The sequence below is a fragment of the Macaca fascicularis genome, chromosome 9 (genome assembly GCF_037993035.2).
Source record: "Macaca fascicularis isolate 582-1 chromosome 9, T2T-MFA8v1.1".
NCBI classification, from domain to species: domain Eukaryota; kingdom Metazoa; phylum Chordata; class Mammalia; order Primates; family Cercopithecidae; genus Macaca; species Macaca fascicularis.
The window spans coordinates 76,149,296-76,171,762 of NC_088383.1; the positions used below are offsets into that span (position 1 = coordinate 76,149,296).

General features: G+C 46.7%; 1 protein-coding gene across 2 annotated transcripts in view; it reads left to right on the plus strand.

The window, feature by feature from the left end:
• Nucleotides 1-304: 304 nt before the first annotated feature.
• The window catches only part of NPFFR1 (neuropeptide FF receptor 1), a 30,698-nt gene continuing 8,535 nt past the window's right edge, over nt 305-22,467 (plus strand). For both annotated transcript variants that reach the window (XR_010577990.2, XM_045361064.3), the window contains exons 1-3: nt 305-801; nt 15,726-16,040; nt 21,752-21,851. Coding sequence is in view for 1 of the 2 variants with exons in the window: in XM_045361064.3 (XP_045216999.2) it covers nt 315-801; nt 15,726-16,040; nt 21,752-21,851 (902 nt within the window). In the remaining variant the exon portion in view is untranslated. The remainder of the gene's footprint in view (nt 802-15,725; nt 16,041-21,751; nt 21,852-22,467) is intronic.

A 22,467-nucleotide genomic window follows, 5' to 3' on the forward strand; every position in this document is an offset into this window, starting at 1 on the left:
TGGTATCACATTTACTCCCCTCAAAATCATTTTTACAAATGCAGAAACAGTCTCAGGTGCAGGTATTTTTATAATAAGAAACTTTTCCAAGGGTATCACCCGGTGAATGCCTGGACTGGTTAATTCTAAAGTCGTGGTCATCTTGCAGACCTTGTCCCCATTCTGGGAGAGCCCGGAGCTGGTGGGGTTCCCCTGCCTCCCTCCCTAAGCCCTCCTGTTTTCACAGCTACCTCTCATCCCCTTCTCAGGAAGGCCCAGGGTGCTGGACCCCAGGCTGGGGTGGGCAAGGATGAGGAGTGGGGACAGAGGCTGGCATGTGGGGCAAGGGAGAGAGGCGCGGAATTACGGGACGCCGCTGCCAGGGCTGCAATGGGAGGAGGGGTGTGTCCCCTACTTCGGAGGGGCGCTCGGGCTCTGTGGAGACAGCGCCATGCGAGAGGCCCGGGGCGCCCTCGCTCGGCGGGCACAGGTGCGCGGGTGCCATGACGACTGCGTTGCACGAGCCCCCTCCTTCCCCTGGCCTGGAGGCACGGAGCGGCGGGCGGCTGAGCCAGGCGGGCAGCAGCGCTGCGCGCGAGCCAGTCAGCCCGAGGGGAGGGAAACCGGCCAGGGCCTGGGGCTTGGGAGCGCACGCCCCCTTCCCGCCTCTAACCGGACCGACCGGACCAGCGGAGAGTGGAGGCAGGGGCGCAGCCCACAACCAAGTGCCCGGGACCGTCCCTCCGCCCGCTGGCCCGAAGGGGCCCGCTGCCTCCCGCCATCGGAGACCGCCGGAGCCCGCAACAGGGGGCAGCATGGAGGGTGAGTGGTCCCGGGCTGGGATCCAGCGGTGGGGCCGGTACCCCAGGCATGGGGCCGAGGGAGAGGAGAGGGGCCGGGCAGCTGATCACCCACGGCTGTCCAGAGTCAGACGATGTGACACTCTGTGCGTGACAGAGACAGAGACACTGAGAGAGGGAGAGAGACCTGGGGTGCCCATGGGTTCATAGGGTGTGTGTGTGTGTGTGTGCATGTGTATGTGAGAGAGAAAGACAGACAGAGATAGATGGAGAGAAAGACCTGGTGGTGCTCTGTATTCGTTGTGTGTCTGTGTGTGTGTGTGTGTGTGTGAAAGAGAGAGACAGACAGAGACATAGAGAAGACACTGAGAGAGACAAAAGACAGGCAGAAAAACACTTGGGGGTGCCTCTGTATTCATGTTGTGTGTGTGTGTGTGTGTGTGTGCGTGAGAGAGAGAGAGAGAGAGAGAGAGAGAGAAAGACCTGGGGTGCCTCTGTATTTGTGTTGTACATATGTGTGTGCATGTACAAGACACACACACACACACACACACACACACACACAGAGAAAGAGAGAGACCTAGGGATAACTCTATGTCCGTGTTGTGTGTGTGTCCGCACACGGTCCCTGCTGTCTGAGCAGAGAATCATTTGAGACCAAGTGAGGAGGTGAGGACAGCTTGGCTGTTAGCTTCAGAGGAATTGTCACCCACTTTGTCTGCTTGAAGGGGTGGGGTTGTGGGGGAGATGAGATTCTAGAGGTGATATCCTCCATGCAGAATTTCTCTCCCTAGGGAAAGGAGAGTGAACTATGGACCTTACCTCCAGGATTTTAAGGGATAGTGGCCCAAGGCGTAAGGCTGCTTGCTCCCACCTTACCAGAACCCTCTCTCAGCCATTGTGAACAAGGGGAACCATATTTAGGCTAAGAAACTGGAAAACCGAGGGCTGGTCCACTGTCTTGCTGAGTGTCTTTGAGATGGCGCCTAAACCCTTCTGTGCCACGGGTCACCCATCTATCAAATGCGGGAACTTAACATTCAACTGACTTCACAGGGTGTCTGTGAGGATAAAATAAGATGTGTTGTACAACCTGCCAGTATGAGACAGCTGCTGCAAGAGGTAATAAAACCCCAAAATTCCAATTAGTAATTGCAAACACTGCTGTTAAAAAAGAAAATCAAGTTTTATAGAAAATCTTGTGAGGCTGCACTTGTAGTTTTCCAATGAGCCAGGGTATGAAAAGCACACACACAAAAGAGGCAGGAAGGAATCAATAACCCAAGAGGAATCTGGAAGATTGGCAGGATCTGTAAGAGTGGTGTTAGCAAAGACTGCAGCTCCAGTGAACAGAAGTCGGGGGAAATTGGCAAAGACAAGAGTGAAGAGCTTTCAAAGTCTAAGAATAACAAGAAGGAATCTGCTCTGGCTTAGGCTCGAGGGCAGGCAGAGCAAGGCACAGGCAATTTTACTTCAAATTGTGGAATAAAGAGGATAAGGAGGAGATTGAGACCCAAGATAGTCGAGTGATAGGAAGAAGACATCAAGTCACCTAAATGAGCTCACTCATTGTAGCCCAGACATATGACATCCCAGGGGCCCAGAGGTATTTACAGATACAATTATTGCTTATGAGGAAATTACAGAGAATGAAGGAAGTGCCAGAAAACTGAAGATGGGCAAATGTCCTGATTTTCAAAAAAGGGAAATATAGATTTTTTATTTAAAAAGCCTCTACACTGCTAAGATTAGTTTTGACCTCTATTAAAATTCCGGAAGAAATGATCAAACACAGTGTACACTTAGGAGACAACAAAGCACTTGCTCAGCTCAGAGTTTTTTCAAATTCTGAGCTGCACCCTTGCAAAGATGTGTGCCTGAGCATGTTCATCACAGTGCAAAATTGGAAACCATCCAGATAGCCATAAATTACGTAAATTAAATAAAAAATGAGACACACCTGCAATGGCATACTATGCAGACATTAAAAACTGTGCTTAGGATTTTCTTTATTGACATGGAAATATGTTCGCTACCTACTGTGAGTAATTAGAAAAAAACAGGTTTTTGAACGCATGTGTAGTATGATCCCCTTTATGCAAAATTACATAGGTTTATTATTGGAAATACACATATACAAGTGTATACACAAAGAGGTAGTCACTAACATCTTTGTTTGATTCTCCTGCTTCTGAAAGCGGACTCTAAGACAAGAGCTTGGGTATAGGGAGTTTATTTGGGAGATGATGCTGGGCAGTGGAAGTGAGGGAATGAGGAGAGTGAGATGAAGAAGGGAGAAGAGGCAAGAAATAGGTGCCTTAATGAGCTGGTTTTAGCTGTGGGCAACTGAGGGGTTCTATCCTGCTGGGGACACTCTGAGAAAAATGCAGCATGAACCCGAGGTTTACGGCACCTGAGAGGTGGTGTTGGCTGCTTCACCTCCCCACTGGTCTAGTATTGCCCCACTCCCGCAGTTTTGGGTTGTCCCTTTTTGTGACTTCAGAGAAAGCAGAGCAGAGAGACTCCCAGGTGCAGACTCGGTGGGTGCTGAAAATTTGAGGAACCATTCACCCCAGCTGATATCTTTGGGCCAATGGGATGTGGCAGGCAGAGAGCATCACAAACACAGGGGTTCTCTCCAGATGTGAGGGTTCTGTCATGTTTACTGTCTCTTTTAAGGTGCTCAGAATTCTTTGTTGTTGTTGTTGCTGTTTGAGACGGAGTCTCACCCTGTCACCCAGGCTGGAGTGCAGTGGCTTGATCTTGGCTTACTGCAACCTCTGCCTCCTGGGTTCAAGTCATTCTCTTGCCTCAACCTCCTGAGTAACTGGGATTACAGGCATGTGCCACCACACCTTGCTAATTTTTGTGTTTTTAGTAGACACAGGGTTTCACCATGTTGGCCAGGCTTGTCTCGAACTGCTGACCTTGTGATCCGCCCACCTCGGCCTCCCAAAGTGCTGGGATTACAGGTGTGAGCCGCCACGCCCAGCCTAGAATTCTTTTATAATAAGCACACGAAACAAAAAAAGCATTTCAAAAAGAAAGAAAATAATGTATTGTTCATTAGGAGCCTATATTATACTCACTAAGAACAAATCCAGGAGCTCAAACAACTCAACAGCAAGAAAACAAAAAACCCAATTAAAACATGGTAAGAAATCTGAATAGACATTTCTCGAAAGAAAACATACAAATGGCTAACAGGTATATGAAAAAATGCCCAATATCACTAATGATTAGGAAAATGCAAGTTAAAACCACAATGAGACATCATCCCTACCTGTCAGGATGGCTTTTACCAAAAAGATGAATGATAAGTAAGTGTTGGTGGAGATGTGGAGAAAAGAGAACCCTTGTGTGGTGTTAGTGAGAATGTAATAAATTTGCACAGCCATTATGGAGAACAGTATGGAGGTTCCTCAAAAAGCTAAAAATGGAATTACCATATGATCCAGCAAGCTCATTTCTCAGTACTTATCCCAAAATCTGAAATTAGTTACTTGAAGAGATGTCTGCACCACCAGGTTTATTGCAGCGCTATCCACAATAGCCAGGCTATGGAATCAACTTAAGTGTATATCAAACGATGAATGGATGAGGATCATGGGGTATGTAAACACAATGGAATACTATTCAGCCTTTAAAAAGACAGAATTGTGTCATTTAAAACAACATGGACAATATTGGAGAACATTATACCACATAAAATAAGTCAAGCACAGAAAGACAAATACCACATGTTCTCACTTATATATTGAATGTAAAACAATAGAACTCATAGAGCCACAGAGTAGAATGGCTCTGTGGTGGGGGAGAATGGAGTGATGGTGGTCAAACAGTACAAAATTTCAGTTAGAAGAAACGGTTTCCTTTTTTTGAATTATATTGCATAGCATGATGCATAGAGTTAATAACAGAGTATTGTACATTTCAAAATTGCCAAAAAGGCCATGTACAGTGGCTCATGCCTGTAATCAGAGCATTTTGGGAGGCCAAAGCGAGCAGATCATTTGAGGTCATGAGTTCGAGACCAACCTGGCCAACATGGTGAAACCCCATCTCTATTAAAAAATACAAAAATTAGCTGGGTGTGGTGCCACACACCTGTAATCCCAGCTACTCGGGAGGCTGAGGCAAGAGAATTGCTTGAGCCCGGGAGGTGGATGTTGCAGTGAGCTGAGATTGTGCCACTGCACTCCAGCCTGGGAGACAGAGCAAGACTCCACCTCAAGAAAAAAAAAAAAAAAAGATTGAGTCTGGGCACCGTGACTCATGCCTCTAATCCCAGCAGTTTCGGAGGGTGAGGCAGGCGGATCACTTGAGGTCAGGAGTTTGAGACCAGACTGACCAACATGGTGAAATCCCATCTCTACTAAAAATACAAAAATTAGCTGGGCCTGGTGGCAGGCGTCTGTAGTCCCAGCTACTCGGGAGGCTGAGGCAAGAGCATTGCTTGAACCTGGGAGGTGGAGGTTGCAGTGAACCCAGATCATGCCACCGCACTCCAGCCAGGGCTACAGAGTGAGACTCCATCTCCAAAAAAAAAAAAAAAAAAAAAAAAAAAAAAAAAGACACAAACCTAGAGAATTAAATTCAGTCTCTCATGCTCAAAAGCTTTTTGTAGCTCTCTCGTTAATAACTGAAATTGCATTATTAAAGCTTTCCTTTTTCTAATTTAATGTCTGACTCCTTTTGAAATGCAAAAGCCCAAAAGAGACACAGCGCTTTGTTATGAGTCATTTCCTCATCCACGTGAAGAAGTTTATCAGAATATTTCCGAAAAGAAGATTCTGCTAGGGTTAGAGAGAGAGAGAACATTAAGTAACCTAGGACTCCAAGCGGTGATGCCTCGTTAGGAGGTAATGGATCTCTAAGGGGTTAGGTGTACTGTTTTATTACTTCTCAGCTGAGCACAGAGTGACCCTGGTTCTGCCTCTGGCCATTGTGTGCCTGCTTCAGGCAAGGTTTTAGGTGATATATGCACTGTTCATAAAGTGTCGGCTTTGTAGCAGAAGCCTCAGGAAGGCAAAGTTCCCTCCAAATCAAGGATCCCTAATTGCTGCTAATGGACCCTAGAGGTCTTTATATGTGACCTGATGATACCCAAAGAGGATGAGAAAATGGTTGGAGGTGGCAGAGCCTGAGCAGGAGCTCAAACTCAGAACACGTCTCCTGGCTTATTTGATGCACCCTGAATCCCAGAGCCAAGCAAAACCTGGAGGTCTACCACTACTGCATGCTGTATTCTTAGAGCAAGTCTCTTTTTGTCTTTGAGTTTTGATTTTCCTGTGAAATGAAGATAATTCTCCTTTCCTTGTCAGAGATAGCTTGATGTTATATAAAACATATTTCAACAATAATGAATAATGGAAATACTATCTAATAGCGCCTATGGGATACAGCTAAAGCAGTGCTTCTAGGAGAATTCATAGCCTTTAGTACCTAACTTACTTATCAACATTCATTAATCATATTTATGTTCTAGGCCCTGTGCCAGATAATGAGGAGCATTTCAAGCTGAACAAGGCATGGTTTCTACCCCTAAGACATTTCTAGTTTAACTAAAAGAAAAAAAAAAAAATCTCTACACTTAGCTGAAGCAGGATGTGAAATGTGGCCAGGACTGCAGGTAAACTGAACCAGCAGACCTTGAGGAAGCAGACAGCCATTGAACCCAGAAAGGTGCTCTAGGCATATGTTTAGCCTTTTCAAGAGAAAGAGAGGGGAAATCCCTGCCTCCCCTTTACTTTCCCCTCCTCTCCCACCTTAAGCCTCTTCTACTTCCACTTTCTGAGGCCTGGAATTCTTTTAAATAGACTGGGAGTACAGGTTCAGTATGTGATAAAGGCAGTTCAGTTTTCACTGTGAGGTAAATGACTTGTATCAGAACCTTTTCTGAATACAAGTTTTGATGGGTAAAAACAGAGACCTCCTGGAGGAAGTAAGGAGAAATAAAAAGGGCTCAGAGTAGAAGAGAAGTGTAAAGAGGGGCTCGTTTGGGGGCTCTGGATGGCTGTATTGGCAACTCAGCCCTCAAATTATTTGGCCTTTGCCAATCCAAATGATTCTTGGAAGGGCAGCCTGCTCTCACTCACCAAAAAGAGGCCAGGCTTGCAAAATCCATGTTGCTGTGGTGGGTGCCTGGGATGGAGGGGCTTTGGTTCAGCCTGCAAGAGGAACAGTAGGAGACTGCAATTCTCAAGAGGCCTCCTTCCTCCTAGATCCTCTACCACATCTACTTTTTACTTTCCTAAGTAGTGCTAAGAAAGCTTTTGCCAAGGCTTGCTTCCCTGGGAACAAACCCAAATGAACTGAAACCACACTGCGACCTCCTGGTTCCATACAGCTGCCTGGCAGATAGCTAATGCTGGCAATAAGCAGTCTGAAGTTCTGCAAGGACCTCTGTAATTTACTCTGCTGTCTCTCTGAATGTATTAACAACTCCATGAGGTTGGGAGAGGCAGGAAGCCCAGGTCATCCACATTCGAAAGCCAAGGAGAACACAAGATGAAGCAGATCTCCCCAGTTCTCTTAGGAATACCAAGAGGTGGCATGGGGGCTTAGGGTCCACTATCATCAGTCTCCCAGCCACCCCAAACTAACTATACCTCCCTTTAAAAATTGTACCAAAGCAGCTTTAAGACAAGTTCCCAAGCTTCTCCTCCAAACCAAGTTTCCCAGCCCCCTAACCTCTCTCTCTCTCCTTTTTTTTTTTTCCGAGATGAAGTCTCCCTCTGTTGCCCAGGCTGGAGTGCTGTGGTGCCATCTCAGCTCATTGCAACCTCCACCTCCCGGGTTCAAGCAATTCTCCTGCCTCAGTCCCCCCAGTGACTGGGATTACAGGCCTGTGCCACCACACCCGGCTAATTTTTTGTATTTTTAGTAGAGACGGGATTTCACCAGGTTGGCCAGGCTGGTCTCGAACTCCTGACCTTGTGATCTGCCTCCTTCCATCTCCCAAAGTGCTGGGATTATAGGCATGAGCCACCGTGCCCAGCCCCCAACCTCTCTTATATGCAGTCAGTGACCACCATGGGGCCAGCTCTCAAGGCCATGCTTTCCGATTCCTGGGTCCGTGTCCTTTCCTCTCTGCATGAGCACAGTCTCCGTGGAAGATTACATGGCCTGTTAAGAGACAGCGTGTGGGATGGTGTTGGGGAGCGAGGTGAGCGCAAACATCTAATCTAGGAAACAGGAACCTTGGGGGGTCTATGGTGCTACCCCTGTCCATCTCTACCACTTCCTCTGACACTAGGATTCTGAACCTGGACTCTGCAGACTCCCAGGAGGTCCATAGATGACTAACTTGAATCCCCTTGTATTCACCAAGACACTAGGATTACAAGCAACAGAAACAAGTGCTGGCCGACCTAACCAACACTGGGAATCCATTGGAAGGGTGTAGGGAGGTCATCCAAGGGAAGGAAAAGCTGTATTATGAAGACTCAGAGGCAAATCCAAAGCAGAAGGGGTCTGATTGGCATCCTCTGGCCAAGGGTTGGTGCAGACTCCTGATGGACGGTCCCTCAAAAGCTCCATGTGAGGAGGAGGCTGACTCCCCAGGGGAAAAATCGGTACTCAAGAAACAAGGGGTCATGGATGCAGGGTGAGCCCAAACCCTCATGCCCAACACTCCCCTGAAAGTGTGTGTCAAAATCCAGGGCTCTTTTTGGGAGAGGATCCAATGCTTTTGGAGACCATAAATTCCTCCAGACAGGAACTGTTGATTGCCACAACAAAAGGAAGCCCTAGGAAAGCAGCTGTGAAGGAATCAAAATGCATCAGAGTCTTAAAGAATTTGATGACCCCCAAAATGTTAAGCCACACTAAACTTGACTGTGAGTGGTGGGAGGGCAGGGACTGTATGATTCAGTGGTTCTCAAATCTGGCTACACATGGAAATCACCAGGGGAGTTTTGTGAAAAATACCAGTGCCTGAACAACCCCATTCCCTGCCCATCATCCATATCACCCTACCACCCTGCAGAAATTCTGATCCAGTTGGAAGGGGCGGGATCTGTATTGTTAAAAGCTAGGTGATTTTGATATGAGTCGGGGCCAAGAACCAGTGACATCATCAGTATTTTATCACATGTATCAGAGTTTCCTTCTGATTAGAAAGGTTAGATGCAAGCTAGAAAAACCAAAAATAAAAATCACTTGAGGAAACACCACCCCTTGTGGACAAACAGTTATTTTTTCTGTTCATCTATAGTTCACATAAACGTACACTTTTTATACAGAGTACAGACTTATAATGTATGTACATACCATTTTGTAACCATTACTATGTCCCACGGTCAATACTTTCCCTGTCACCCTGAGACCTCACTCCGTTCCGTAGGGTAAACCGTGAGAAGTGGAATGGCTGGATCTGGGGGCAGGTCCCTCACCAGGGCTCTGGACAGATGTGCCTCGACTGTGAAGAGCTGGTTTGTTGTCCCCGCACCCTGCACCCCTCCCTACAGGGCACATCCATTCACTGGCCCGTACTGAATACTTCAATCGTCAATCTGTTAGACAGACAGAAGAAAGAAAGAAAGAAAAAGAAAGAAAAAAGAAAGAAAGAAAGAAAGAACTGTTTGTCCACCCCTTGTGGACAAACAGTTATTTTTTCTGTTCATCTATAGTTCACATAAACGTACACTTTTTGTACAGAGTACAGACTTATAATGTATGTACATACCATTTTGTAACCATTACTATGTCCCATGGTCAATACTTTCCCTGTCACCCTGAGACCTCACTCTGTTCCGTAGGGTAAACCGTGAGAAGTGGAATGGCTGGATCTGGGGGCGGGTCCCTCACCAGGGCTCTGGACAGATGTGCCTCGACTGTGAAGAGCTGGTTTGTTGTCCCCGCACCCTGCACCCCTCCCTACAGGGCACATCCATTCACTGGCCCGTACTGAATACTTCAATCGTCAATCTGTTAGACAGACAGAAGAAAGAAAGAAAGAGAGAAAGAAAAAGAAAGAAAGAAAGAAAGAAAGAAAGAAAGAAAGAAAGAAAGAAAGAAAGAAAGAAAGAAAGAAAGAAAGAAAGGAAGGAAGGAAGGAAGGAAGGAAGGAAAAAGAAAGAAAGAAAGAAAGAAAGAAAGAAAGAAAGAAAGAAAGAAAGAAAGAAAGAAAGAAAGAAAGAAAAAATAATAGAAAGAAAACAATCCCTAAATGAATGAGCTTAACCCAGAATCAGTCTGGGTGTTTCCCTGAGTTCACAGGCCTCCTACTGATGGCTTCATCCTTGTTACCATTTGCTTGTTGATCCTGGGAACACATTGGTGCTCCATCTCTTCCTGAGAGGTTGCCAGGGAACCCAGACCTGGATGGAGAGGCTCTGGACCCACTGAAGAAAAGGTTAACCCAACAATCAAAGCAAAATTGCATTGCTTAGATTACAAATGAACTTGAACTTTTTGTTTCGTGTAGTGAACAGCCATCAGTCCTGTTCGTGCTGCATGGACTCGGCAGCCCTGTGTTGTGTTCTTCAGTGGGTTCAGCCCCTCTCCATCCAGGCCTGGGTTCCCTGGCAGCCTCTCAGGAAGAGGTGGAGCACCCATGTGTTCCCAGGATCAACAAGCAAATGGTAACAAGGATGAAGCCATCAGTAGGAGGCCTGTGAACTCGGGGAAACACCCAGACTGATTCTGGGTTAAGCTCATTCATTTAGGGATTGTTTTCTTTCTATTATTTTCTTTCTTCTTTCTTTCTTTCTTTCTTTCTTTTTCTTTCTTTCTTTCTTTCTTTCTTTCTTTCTTTCTTTCTTTCTTTTTCTTTCTCTCTCTTTTCTTCTTTCTTCTTTCTTCTTTCTCTTTTTCTTTCTTTCTTTCTCTCTTTCTCTCTCTCTCTTTCTCTCTCTTTCTTTCTTGAGGAAGAGTCTCGCTCTGTCACCCAGGCTGGCATGCAGTGGCATGATCTCAGCTCTTTGCAACCTCCACCTCCCGGGTTCAGGCGACTCTCCTGCCTCAGCCTTCTGAGTAGCTGGGACTACAGACGCCCACCATCATGCCTGGCTAATTTTTGTATTTTTAGTAGAGATGGGGTTTCACCATGTTGATCAGGCTGGTCTTGAACTCCTGACCTCAGGCGATCTGCTCGCCTTGGCCTCCCAAAGTTCTGGGATTACAGGTGTGAGCCACCGCGCCTGACCAGGGATTGTTTTCTTATTCGCACTTCTTTCAGTTTGTATTATAAAAAATTATGCTCACATCCGTTGTGTGGCTTATAACTATCAGCCCCGCTGCTGCTGCCTCACACGGAGTGCCATGTGTATGATGTGATCTCAGTTCTCACAGGTCACCTCATCAAGTCCTCAGCACAGCCCTTCTTTGGTAAGTGTTCATTTATCTCCATTTTACCAATGAGGAGTCTGGCTTCCAGGGAGGTGACATGACCTACCCTAGGTCACACCCAGAAAATGTCTGTTTTTCTGTTTTATTTTATATTTTATTTTTATTTTTTGAGAAAGAGTCTTGCTCTATCAGCCAGGCTAAAGTGCAGTGGTGTAATCACAGCTCACTGCAGCCTTGACTTCTCAGGCTCAAGTGATCCTCCCACCTCAACCTCCAGAGTAGCTGGGACTACAGGCATGCACCACCACACCTGGCTAATTTTTGAATTTTCTGTAGAGACAGGGTTTCACTCTGTTGCTCAGACTGGTCTCAAACCCCTGAACTCAAGTGATCCTCCCACCTTGGCCTCCCAAAGTACTGGGATTACAGGGGTGAGCCATGGTGCCTGGCCTGTGTTTCTATTTTAAATATGAGAATACTGGGTTCACACAGAGGTAAGGAGGCAGGAAGAAGGGCTGAGACTTCCCAGACTGTGTGTATCCACTCGAGGTGTCTTTGGCTCAAGGCTTTTAATTTTGTGGTTCTCAAACCACAGTGTGCATTGGAATCATCTGAAGGATGCTTTAAAATGTAAAACAGAGATAGCTGGGCCCCAGTCCCAAGGGTTTCTGGTTCCCAAGGCCAGGGTTGTGGCCCAAGAATTTCTGTTTCTAATGAGTTCCAGGTGATGCTGACATGGGTGGTCGGGACCCCACTTTGAGAATCACACACCCTGACCTCTCCTGGGTACCCCAGAGACAACCATTATCACACCCTGAGACGGGGAAGCTCCTCCAGTAGAGGAATGGCTTCACTGGGTTCAGTGGATAAAAATTTCATAGGCTGTAATTACAAGGGCACCCGCCAGATCCCAAGAAGAACAAGTCCAAGGTGTCAATGAGGTCTCTGGCCGCTAGCATGCAGCCCAGATGGGGTGGGAGGCCTGCCTGCCTCCTGGGGAATTGCCAGGAATGGGAAGGAGTTTTTCCTCCTTAAGAAGGGATTCATGTGCAGTGCTGGAATCTGGGCCCTGTCCAGAGATGATGCCCAGGCTCAGCTGAGGCTCTAGCAATGGGCAGGGTCACTCCCAGATACTTCTCAGGACACTCTTCAGAAGATGAGCTTACTTGAGGGTCAAGTGAAGGGTAGTGGGGGACATGGACTGGAGTCCAGCCTGAAAGATTCTGGTAATTTCCTCTGCCCATCCACACCCACAGATCCCCCCAGTCATGGGAGATGATTCAGAGCTAATTTTGAGGCTTGGCAGCGGTAAGCAAGTCTCCCAACGGGGTCTGGGATGAGTGATGCCTCTCATGGGGGTTCTTTCTGGAGGGGCCTGGAGAAGACCTTCCAACATCAGCACTGCCTGCCTGCAGCAGGACCCTCTCACCTGATCTCAGGATCCACCTTCCTTTCTCTTTTTCCTTCCTACAGATATTTATTTATTCCATAACTATTAGCTATTTATTGAACCATTTACTTTGGGCAGGCACTGACAAGACACTGAGGACACTGCCACCAACAAGACAGAGAAGATCCTTGCTTTGCATATGCTGTCAAGCATGGGGAAAAAGACAATCAATCTAGAAACAAACAAACTATTGACAGATTGATGAACATAAACCAGATGCTGTGGGAAGACAACATTTATGCTGAGAGCTAAAGGAAGGGACGAGCAAAGACCTTGGGGTTGGAAGAAACAGGAGTGTGTGAGGAGCTAAGCAGATGGCAAAGTGACCAGAGCATAATGCGCAAAGGGGTGAGGTCAGAGAGATGTCAACAGGGATCAGACCATGAAGTGTTTTGGAGGCCTCGGAAAGGAGCATGGATTGTATTTAAAATGCAATGAGGGTGGGGAGGCTGAGGCAGGTGGATCACCTGTGGTCAGGAGTTTGAGACTAGCCTGGCCAACGTGGTGAAACAGGATCTCCACTAAAATTACAAAATTAGCTGAGTGTGGTGTCGTGCACCTGTAATCCCAGCTACTCGGGAGGCTGAGGCAGGAGAATCACTTGAACCTGGGAGGCAGAGGTTGCAGTGAGCCAAGATCGAAGCCATTGCACTCCAGTCTGAGCAACAGAGCGAGACTCTGTCTCAAAAAAAAAAAAAAAAAAAAAAAATTGCAGTGAGGAGTCTAGGCAATGATCCTTAGTGTCTGCTGAAAATATTATGTTAAAAGCTGATGGCACAGTGGCTCATGCCTGTAATCTCAGCACTTTGGGAGGCCAAGACAGGAGGACTGCTTGAGCTTAAGAGTTCAAGACCAGCCTGGGCAACATAGTGAGACCTCATCTCTACAAAATAACCTTAAATGAACCCAGCTTGGTGGTGCACGGCTGTCGTCCCAGCTACTCAGGAGGCTGAGGCAGGAGAATTGCTTGAGCCCAGGAGGCAGAGATATATCACCTGAGCCCCGATTGAGCCTAGCACCACAAAGAGAAAGGCCACTGGACATAATCTGATCAAGACTCTAGATCTGACTACCAAGTGCAGGTAATACAGTGGACAGAGAGCAGAACATGTAAAATGACATCATGAGGAAGCAATCAGAAAAATCCAGCCTGCAGAAGCTCTACAGAACAACCACTCAGTCCATACGACAAATATACTGCAGAAGGGAAAAGAGACAGAGTGGGGACCTGTGAACTAAAAAAGACTTTGGAATCATGTCAACCAAATGTAGTATGGGGATAGTGGTAGATTTTATCATAATGGACCTTAATGAATCACACTTCCATGTCCACACCTCTTCTGCAATGCTATATTGCTTTTCTTCCTATCAAGAGGTGAAACTATCCACTGGCTTGAATCTGGGCATCCCTTGTGACTTGTTTTGGCCAATAAAATGTGACAGATGTGATGTGAAAATTCCAGAGTCTCGGTTTTAAGAAGCTTGTAGCTTCTTTTCTTGCTTTCTTGGAACCCTGAGACCACTGTTCTCTGAAGAAGCCCACACTAGCTTCCTGGAGGATGAGAGGCTACGTGGAGAACTGAAAGACATCCCAGCCAATCGCCAGCACTAATCACCAGCCATGTGAGGGACACCTTGGACCTCCCAGCCCCAGCTTAGCCAGCAGATAACTACAGCAGCTGCATGAGAGTCCCAAGAGAGACCGGGAGAAGAACTACTCTGCAGCCCTGATGGTGCCAGCTCACTGGCCCTGCTCCCCTGAGGGTCTTTAGCCTCCAGGCCCCCAGCCTCCATTGAGCCTCCAGGCCAGTGGCTGAGTTCTGGGTGTGACAGAAAGATTCCGTAGGGACTCTTCATCCCCTGGAACAGGCCTCATTCAGTCCCAGAGGAAGGCAGGAGGAGAGTTTATGAGACAACATCATGAGTCACCCCAACTAATGACTTCCCAGAAGAGCTGTGGTTGGACACTGAGCCTTCCCTTCGAAGCAAGCCTGGGGAAACACACACCAAAGCCAGGTCCTAATTCACAGACACACAGAGCAGGGCCAGCTCTGCTGCAGCATCATCATGGGACCTTGAGCAAGTCATGGAACCTCTCTGACCTCCAATTCAAACGAAACTAACACCTTAGGGTAATTCAATGAGGGTTTAAAAAAAATACAAAAGGAAAAAAATGAGGCTAATACCTAGTGACTTACATCATGGGATGGCTCAGAGAGCTAAATAAAATAACAGATGTGGAAGTGCTTTGTTAAATGCTATGCAGGCAGAACAGCTGATCACGGGACAGGAGGAGGCAAAGGTCGAGCAGGAACCTCTGCTTTGGATGTTCTGCTGAATGTGATGTGCCTCTGCTCCTTAGCCCTTGTTCACAGTCCCCCTTCATTCTCCCTTTCTCTAGGGCCTTCTTGCCTTTCTCAACTAAAGTTCCGTGGAGGAGATGAAGGGGAAAAACATCAAAGAGTTTAAGGGCATAATAATTGGGTTCCAGCGGAAAACAAATGGTGCACTCAGAAGGGGTTTAAGTGAATAGAGTTTAATGGAAGAGGGGAGCGGTAAGAGAACCAGCTAGAAACGGTGAAGCACCCAGGGATTCACAACCACAGGAAACTGTTACCATTTGCAGGCCTATGAGTGCAAGGAGAGGGAAGAGCGTTACTGTAGTCATGCGAGCGCTAGAGCCATGAAAGGGGACTCACCCAATAAGAGCAGGCTGTGGCCGTAGGAAAAAACAGCTGCTGGAAGAATTGGGCCAGGCAGGAAGGGAGTCAGAAGACAAATACCCTGACCTCTCTCTCTGTTCCTGCCCTCCCATCTCCTTTGTGCCTGGCATTGGCTGAACCCAGCTAGAAGCCAGAAGACAAGAGAACCAGGGCAATGCAGAACTTAGAGGTTAGCCTCTGGGGCACACAGCAGGGCCAAGAAAGTTGGAACCTAAATAGGGTGTGGGGGGGTTAATAAAGAATAACCCACAGTGGAGAATGAGTTATGGGCAAGACAGGGCATGAAGTACAAGATCAGGGTTTGAGTGGTTTTAGGCTGAAAGTCTTGGATCAGTGCATCCAGTTGCAACTGGAGCTGGAGACATACTTGGGGGACCAGGGCATGGTTAAGATTGGGATACGGAGGGTCTCATTAGTGGTGAGAAATTGGTAATCTCTTCTTTACCTAAGGTCCTGACCCACATATTCCTTTGGTCCTAGGGGAGCCCTCCCAGCCTCCCAACAGCAGTTGGCCCCTAAGTCAGAATGGGACTAACGCTGAGGCCACTCCAGCTGCAAACCTCACCTTCTCCTCCTACTACCAGCACACCTCCCCTGTGGCGGCCATGTTCATTGTGGCCTATGCGCTCATCTTCCTGCTTTGCATGGTGGGCAACACCCTGGTCTGTTTCATCGTGCTCAAGAACCGGCACATGCGTACCGTCACCAACATGTTCATCCTCAACCTCGCCGTCAGTGACCTGCTGGTGGGCATCTTCTGCATGCCCACCACCCTTGTGGACAACCTCATCACTGGTGAGTGCAGGCAGTTGGCAGCAGGAGTGTCCCCCACCCACACTTCAACTTCTCAGATAAGGCCAGAAATCGAAGCTTGAAAGACAGACATCATTGCTGGGCTGGCCTCTTGGCCATGCCATGGTCTCGAACTCTTAAGACAGTCTTGGAGCTGAAGAGTTAGACTAGAAATAAGAGATATAATGAATTCCCTGTTTTCTTTGTGCCTGGCATGATGTTACTTTTCATGCATTATCTTAATTCATCCTCACAACAATCCAATGAAGTAGAGTTTATGGTCCTCCCCATTTTATGGAAGAGGAAACATGCTCAGAGTGGTTTAGAAACTGGTCTGTAGTCACACAGCTAATAGGTGTCAAGGTCCACATTCTCACACCCATACTTCTAATTATTGTATTATACCATTCAGTCCCACTCTCTCATGGAGCTCCCATGGGCAGAATTAGAGCCAATGGGGAGAAGTGGAAGGGAGGCAGGTTTCCTCTGAGTCAGGAACTAAAACTCCACTCATCTGAGCTGGAAATTGATCAGGGCACAGAAGAGAGTCCTGCCTGTAAGTAATGAGCTCTCCATCCCTTGGAGTGTCTAAGCAGGGACTGGCCGGCCACTCAGTGGACCACTTGACCTCTAAATTCCTGCCTGTGCATCCTGCAGATGTCAGAACAGCACCATCTACTCTCTACTCTCTCATGCGACTGGCCTTTCTTGTTTTAGAATCAAGTTTCCACCAACCTGAGACTCCAGGTGAGGGACTGCTTTTCAGAGATACAGAGACCCCTAGAGGTCTTAGCCTGCAGATTCTGAGCTCAGAGCTCCCAGCAGCTCACTGGTCCTCAGGATTCAGAGCCATTCGGAGTGAGTTCACTGACTCAGGGCAGAGGGAGCCACAGCCCGGGTTTCTGTAGGTTCTAGGACCCAGGAAGTGGAGACAGTGCAGAGTCAGCTCCCCTCCACAGTACTGGCTCTGTCTGGTGGAACCGTTACTCACTGCTGAGTCCCAGCTTCCTTTGCCGATGCTGAACATAAACTGCATCCCTCTCCTTTCCAACATGTAGACACACACACATGTGTACTCAGGCACATATGTGCAGAGATGCATATATGTGCAGAGATGCACACATGCATACACATAAATACATGCATACCAGTCAACAGTGATATAATGAGGTCACTACCTGGTTAAGGTGGTGTCTCTCAGTCTTTTTCACACACTCATATTCAAAATATTGTTTGAATACATAAAACATTCAGATGGTTCAATAGTCAAAAGCTACCAAAGTTCTCCAGTGAAAAATCTCCCTTCTGCCCCTGTCCTCTGGCGTCCCGGCTCCTATCCCTCCTGGGAGGCAACTAATGTTGCCAGTTTCTTGTGTCTCTTTCAAAAAATATTTTATGCGAGTGCAAGCAAATTAAGCACATGCTAAGGTTCCAAACAGTCCCGTACTTTTACTTCCCACCACACCCCACTTAAAAATATATCATGTATGCTGTAAAAAAGATTCATTAAAATCAACTTACATGTTGTTATACCATATTAATAGATAAAAGAGTTTCTCATTCTTTTCACCAACTGCTTAGAATTCCATTGTATGAATGTACTACAATTGATGCTGATTTGTATTTATGTTGTTTCTAATACAATCTTCTGCAATTAAATAAAACTTCACACAGCTTCCTTTTTTTCTCTTTCTCTCTCTCTCTTTCTTTCTTTCTTTTTTTTTTTTTTTTTTTTGAGGCGGAGTCTCCCTCTGTCGCCCAGGCTGGAGTGCAGTGGCCGGATCTCAGCTCACTGCAAGCTCCGCCTCCCAGGTTTACGACATTCTCCTGCCTCAGCCTCCCAAGTAGCTGGGACTACAGGCGCCCGCCACCTCGCCCGGCTAGATTTTTGTATTTTTTAGTAGAGACGGGGTTTCACCGTGTTAGCCAGGATGGTCTTGATCTCCTGACCTTGTGATCCGCCCATCTCGGCCTCCCAAAGTGCTGGGATTACAGGCTTGAGCCACCGCGCCCGGCCCTTTTTTTTTTTTTTTTTTTTTTTTTTTTTTTTGAGTCTCACTCTGTCACCCAGGCTGGAATGCAGTGGTGTGATCTCGGCTCACTGCAACCTCCGCCTCCCAGGTTCAAGCGATTCTCCTGCCTCAACCTCCTGAGTGGCTGGGATTACAGGCGCCTGCCACCACACCCAGCTAATTTTTGTATTTTTAGTAGAGACGGGGTTTCTCCATGTTGGCCAGGCTGGTCTTGAACTCCTGATCTGAAGTGACCTGCCTGCCTCGGCCTCCCAAAGTGCTGGGATTACAGGCATGAACCACTGCACCGGCCTCTTTTTTGGAGACAGTCTCACTCTGTCATTCAGGCTGGAGTGCAGTGGCACAATCATGGCTCACTATAGCCTCGACCTCCCTGGGCCCAGGTCCTGGGACTACAGGCATGTGCCACCACGACTGGCTAATTTTTCTATTTTTTGTAGAGATGGGGTTTTGTCATGTTGCCCAAGCTTGTCTCAAACTCCTGAGTTCAAGCCATCTGCCTGCCTCAGCCTCCCAAAGTGGTGGGATTACAGGAGTGAGGCACCATGCCCAGCTTTTTCTTGCTTTTGTTTTGTTTTGTTTTGTTTTTGAGACAGTCTCGCTCTGTCACCCAGGCTGGAGTGCAGTGGCCGGATCTCGGCTCACTGCAAGCTCCGCCTGCCGGGTTTACAGCTTTCTCCTGCCTCAGCCTCCCGAGTAGCTGGGACTACAGGCACCCGCCACCTCGCCCAGCTAGTTTTTTTTGTATTTTTTTAATAGAGACGGGGTTTCACCGTGTTAGCCAGGATGGTCTCGATCTCCTGACCTAGTGATCCACCCGTCTCGGCCTCCCAAAGTGCTGGGATTACAGGATTGAGCCACTGCGCCCAGCCCATGCCCAGCTTTTTCTTCCTTTCTTTTTTTTTTTTTTTTTTTTTGTAACTCACATACAGAAGGTTGAGTCATTCATTCAGTCTACAGTTCATGGCACTATGTGATTTCCCACTCTGTTGCAAAGCTCTTCTTTTGTTTATTTGTTTCCTTCTGTATACATATTCCACTCTCCATCTCTTCTCTGACCCAGAGGCGGCCATTCTGTTATATTTCTGTCTTTTGTATGCATTCGTAGAAAATGTGCTGTGAATGTATGCATGTTTTACATTTAAATATTTTTGTTAAGATATAATTTAACATACATTAAAATCTGCCTTTTTAGTATATAGTTCCACAAGGGTTTTGTTGTTGTTGTTGTTGTTGTTGCTTTTTAAAAAGACACGGTCTTGCTCTGTCACCAAGCTGGAGTGCAGTGGTGAGATTATAGCTCACTGTGACCTCAAACTCCTGGCCTCAAGAGATCTTCCCACCTCAGCCTCCCCAGTAGCTGGGACTACAGAAATATGCTACCATGTGTGGCTAATTTTATTTTTAATTTTTGTTTTCATAGAGTTGGAGTCTCACTATATTATCCAGGCTGGTCTTGAATTCCTGGGCTCAAGTGATCCTCCTGCTTCTTCCTCCCAAAGTGCTGGGATTACTAAGCTGGCTGAGAATAGTATTTAGAAGCCAAGGTCTGGGTTCTAGGTGTGCTCATGGGTATTGGGGTGTCATTGCTTCTAGGTGCTCTCAAGGGACAGAGCTAGGAAATATATGTATACTAACAGAAATATTTCACACACATATCTTTATTTCTGTATCTGTCCACCTGTATGTGTATTAACATGAGTTCAGACTGATACCTTTGATTCCAACCCACTGTCACAGGATTCATTTTAACTTGACCCTCTTCCTTATTGGTAACTTCATTTTCAGACAGTGAGAAATCTAGCTGTATTTATCTACAACATATTTACTTATTGGTTCAATCTTAGTATACACATAAGGTAGCTTCATTATTGCTAACATACTTCTTTCTGTGATTGAGGTTTGCCTGATATTTTCCCATAATTAGATCCCGTTTATTCAGTTTTGTCAAGAGTACACACATTTATTAGTGACAGTACAGAATTTGTATACAGTTCTTTTTGCTGTTATAGTATACAGTCAAAATGTTTTGCAAAGTTACTCCAGTTAGTGCGTTTCTTCTTCACCCCTTCAATGTAAATATTATTCAATTTAAATACAATATTATTCATTTGTAATACAATTAAGCTTATTTGTTAATGTTTGTATTTCACTTTGGGTCCCCCTCCCCAACCACATTGTGATAGATGATAATTGTTTATTTTTTGAGTGAGTGAAACATTGCCATGATTCTAAAAAGTCAGAACCATAAAAAGATATACTCAGAGAGGCATCACTCTCATTATCTCACCTAGCCCATTCACCCACTATTTCTACCCAGTTCTTATCATCTCTCTGTTTAGATAGCTAATCTCATTATTCTGATTTATCTTTTCTGTATTTCTTTGGTACAATGAGAAAATAAGCATATATTTTCTTAATCTCTTTTTTCTTACATGAAAGGTAATATACTACAGACAGTCTTTATACTTTGCTTTTTGCAAACCACATGCCTGTGGTTCCAGCTACTCAGGAGGCTGAGGCGGGAGAATCGCTTGAGCCAAGAAGTTGAGGCTGCAGGGAGCCATGATCACACCATTGTACTCCAGCCTGGATGACAGAGCAAGACCCTATCTCAAACAACACAACACAAAACAAAACAAAACAACTGATGTCTGGGTCCTATCACTAGAGACTCTGATTGTAACTGGCCTGGCATGGGTCTGAGCATTTGTTCTTTGCATAGCTCTCCAGGTGATTCTCATGAGCAGCCAGTGTCAAGAACCACTGACCTAGAACCTGAGCCAGGGCTATGGGAGCAGAGAGCCAGGCAGGGCTGGATGCTCTAAAGCTCATGGAAAGAAATCATTGGTCAATATAAAGAAAATCTCACTAATACTGTTGACCCTTGAACAACATGGGTTTGAACTGCATGGGTCCATTTATATGAGGGTTTTTTTCAACTAAATGCAGATTAAAAATACAGCAAAACCCGTGTATATTAGGCCATTCTCATGCTGCTATAAGGACATACCTGAGACTGGGTAATTTATAGAGGAAGAGGTTTAATTGACTCACAGTTCTGCAGGGATGGGAAGGCCTCAGGAAACTTACAATCATGGTGGAAGGGGAACCATGTCCTTCTTCACAAGTCAGCAGGAGAGAGAAGAATGAGAACTGAGTGAAGGGAGAAGCCCCATATAAAGCCATCAGATCTCGTGATGAGAACTTACTCACCATCACAAGAATAGCATGGGGGAACCCACCCCCATGATTCAGTTATCTCCCATGGGTCCTTCCCATGACTCGTGGGGATTATGGGAGCTACAATTCGAGATGAGATTTGGGTGGGGATACAGTCAAACCATTATCACCGTGTATATACAGAGGGCTTCCTTTTTCTATACACAGGTTCTGCAAGGCTGACTGCAGGAATGGATTACGTGCAGATTTTGGAATTCTTGGGGGTCCTACAACCAATGCACTGTATAAACGAGGGGATGACTGTAGTGAGAACTGTCCACGGTTTTATGGGCTGGTTGGTTCCTCATTTCTGGAAGCGTGCAAGCAGAGACCAGATAACCGCTTGCAGGACATGGAGGAAAGATCCAAGCTCAGAGGGGACTTGGCTTAGAGGGCTTGCGGTCTCTGGCTCTTGATGGGTGGCCATCTCTCACTCTGTGGGGGCCTCTGTCATTGCAGGGTGGCCCTTCGACAATGCCACATGCAAGATGAGCGGCTTGGTGCAGGGCATGTCTGTGTCAGCTTCCGTTTTCACGCTGGTGGCCATTGCTGTGGAAAGGTGAGAGGTTTCCTGGATGGATTATCCCTAGGCCAACTAGGGCCTGGCATTAAGAGGAGCCACTGCCTCTAATGCTGGATTGGCTGGAAGGCTGGGGCTGCACTGTGGTAAGTGGGGCTAAATCCTGACCTGCAAGAAGAAGGGTTGTGGACCCAGCTGCCCTCTCCCTAAACTTGGGGAACCTGATAAGGACACTACCACCCCCTTCTGGAAGGCCTGAAGGCAGCCTTAGTTGGCTTTCGTTGAGATTCCTGGGGTCTGTGAGGAGCTCAAGAGCAGTCCTCATTTCCTGAGCAGCAGGAATCTAAGCCAGGAGAGCCAGAGCTAAGGGGGACAGCTTAGGGGTGGGTCTCAGTATGGCTGGGGAGGAAGGATTCCTCCCTGCTCCTCATTCTGTCCCCACTGGCTCCTGCTGGTTCCTGGCAGCCCAGGCCATACTCAATCCCCATGTTCACCCCTTCTGGTTTTTCAGCTTCACATTCCATCGGATTCCCTGGTAAGTATAAGTCTATCATGTGGCCAGAGGTATGGAGCAGAGCCAGGGACAAGGAGGCTTTGCAATCAATAAAGCACTGATTTATTGAGGAGGCCTCCATATTGCACTGCATGAGTGCTC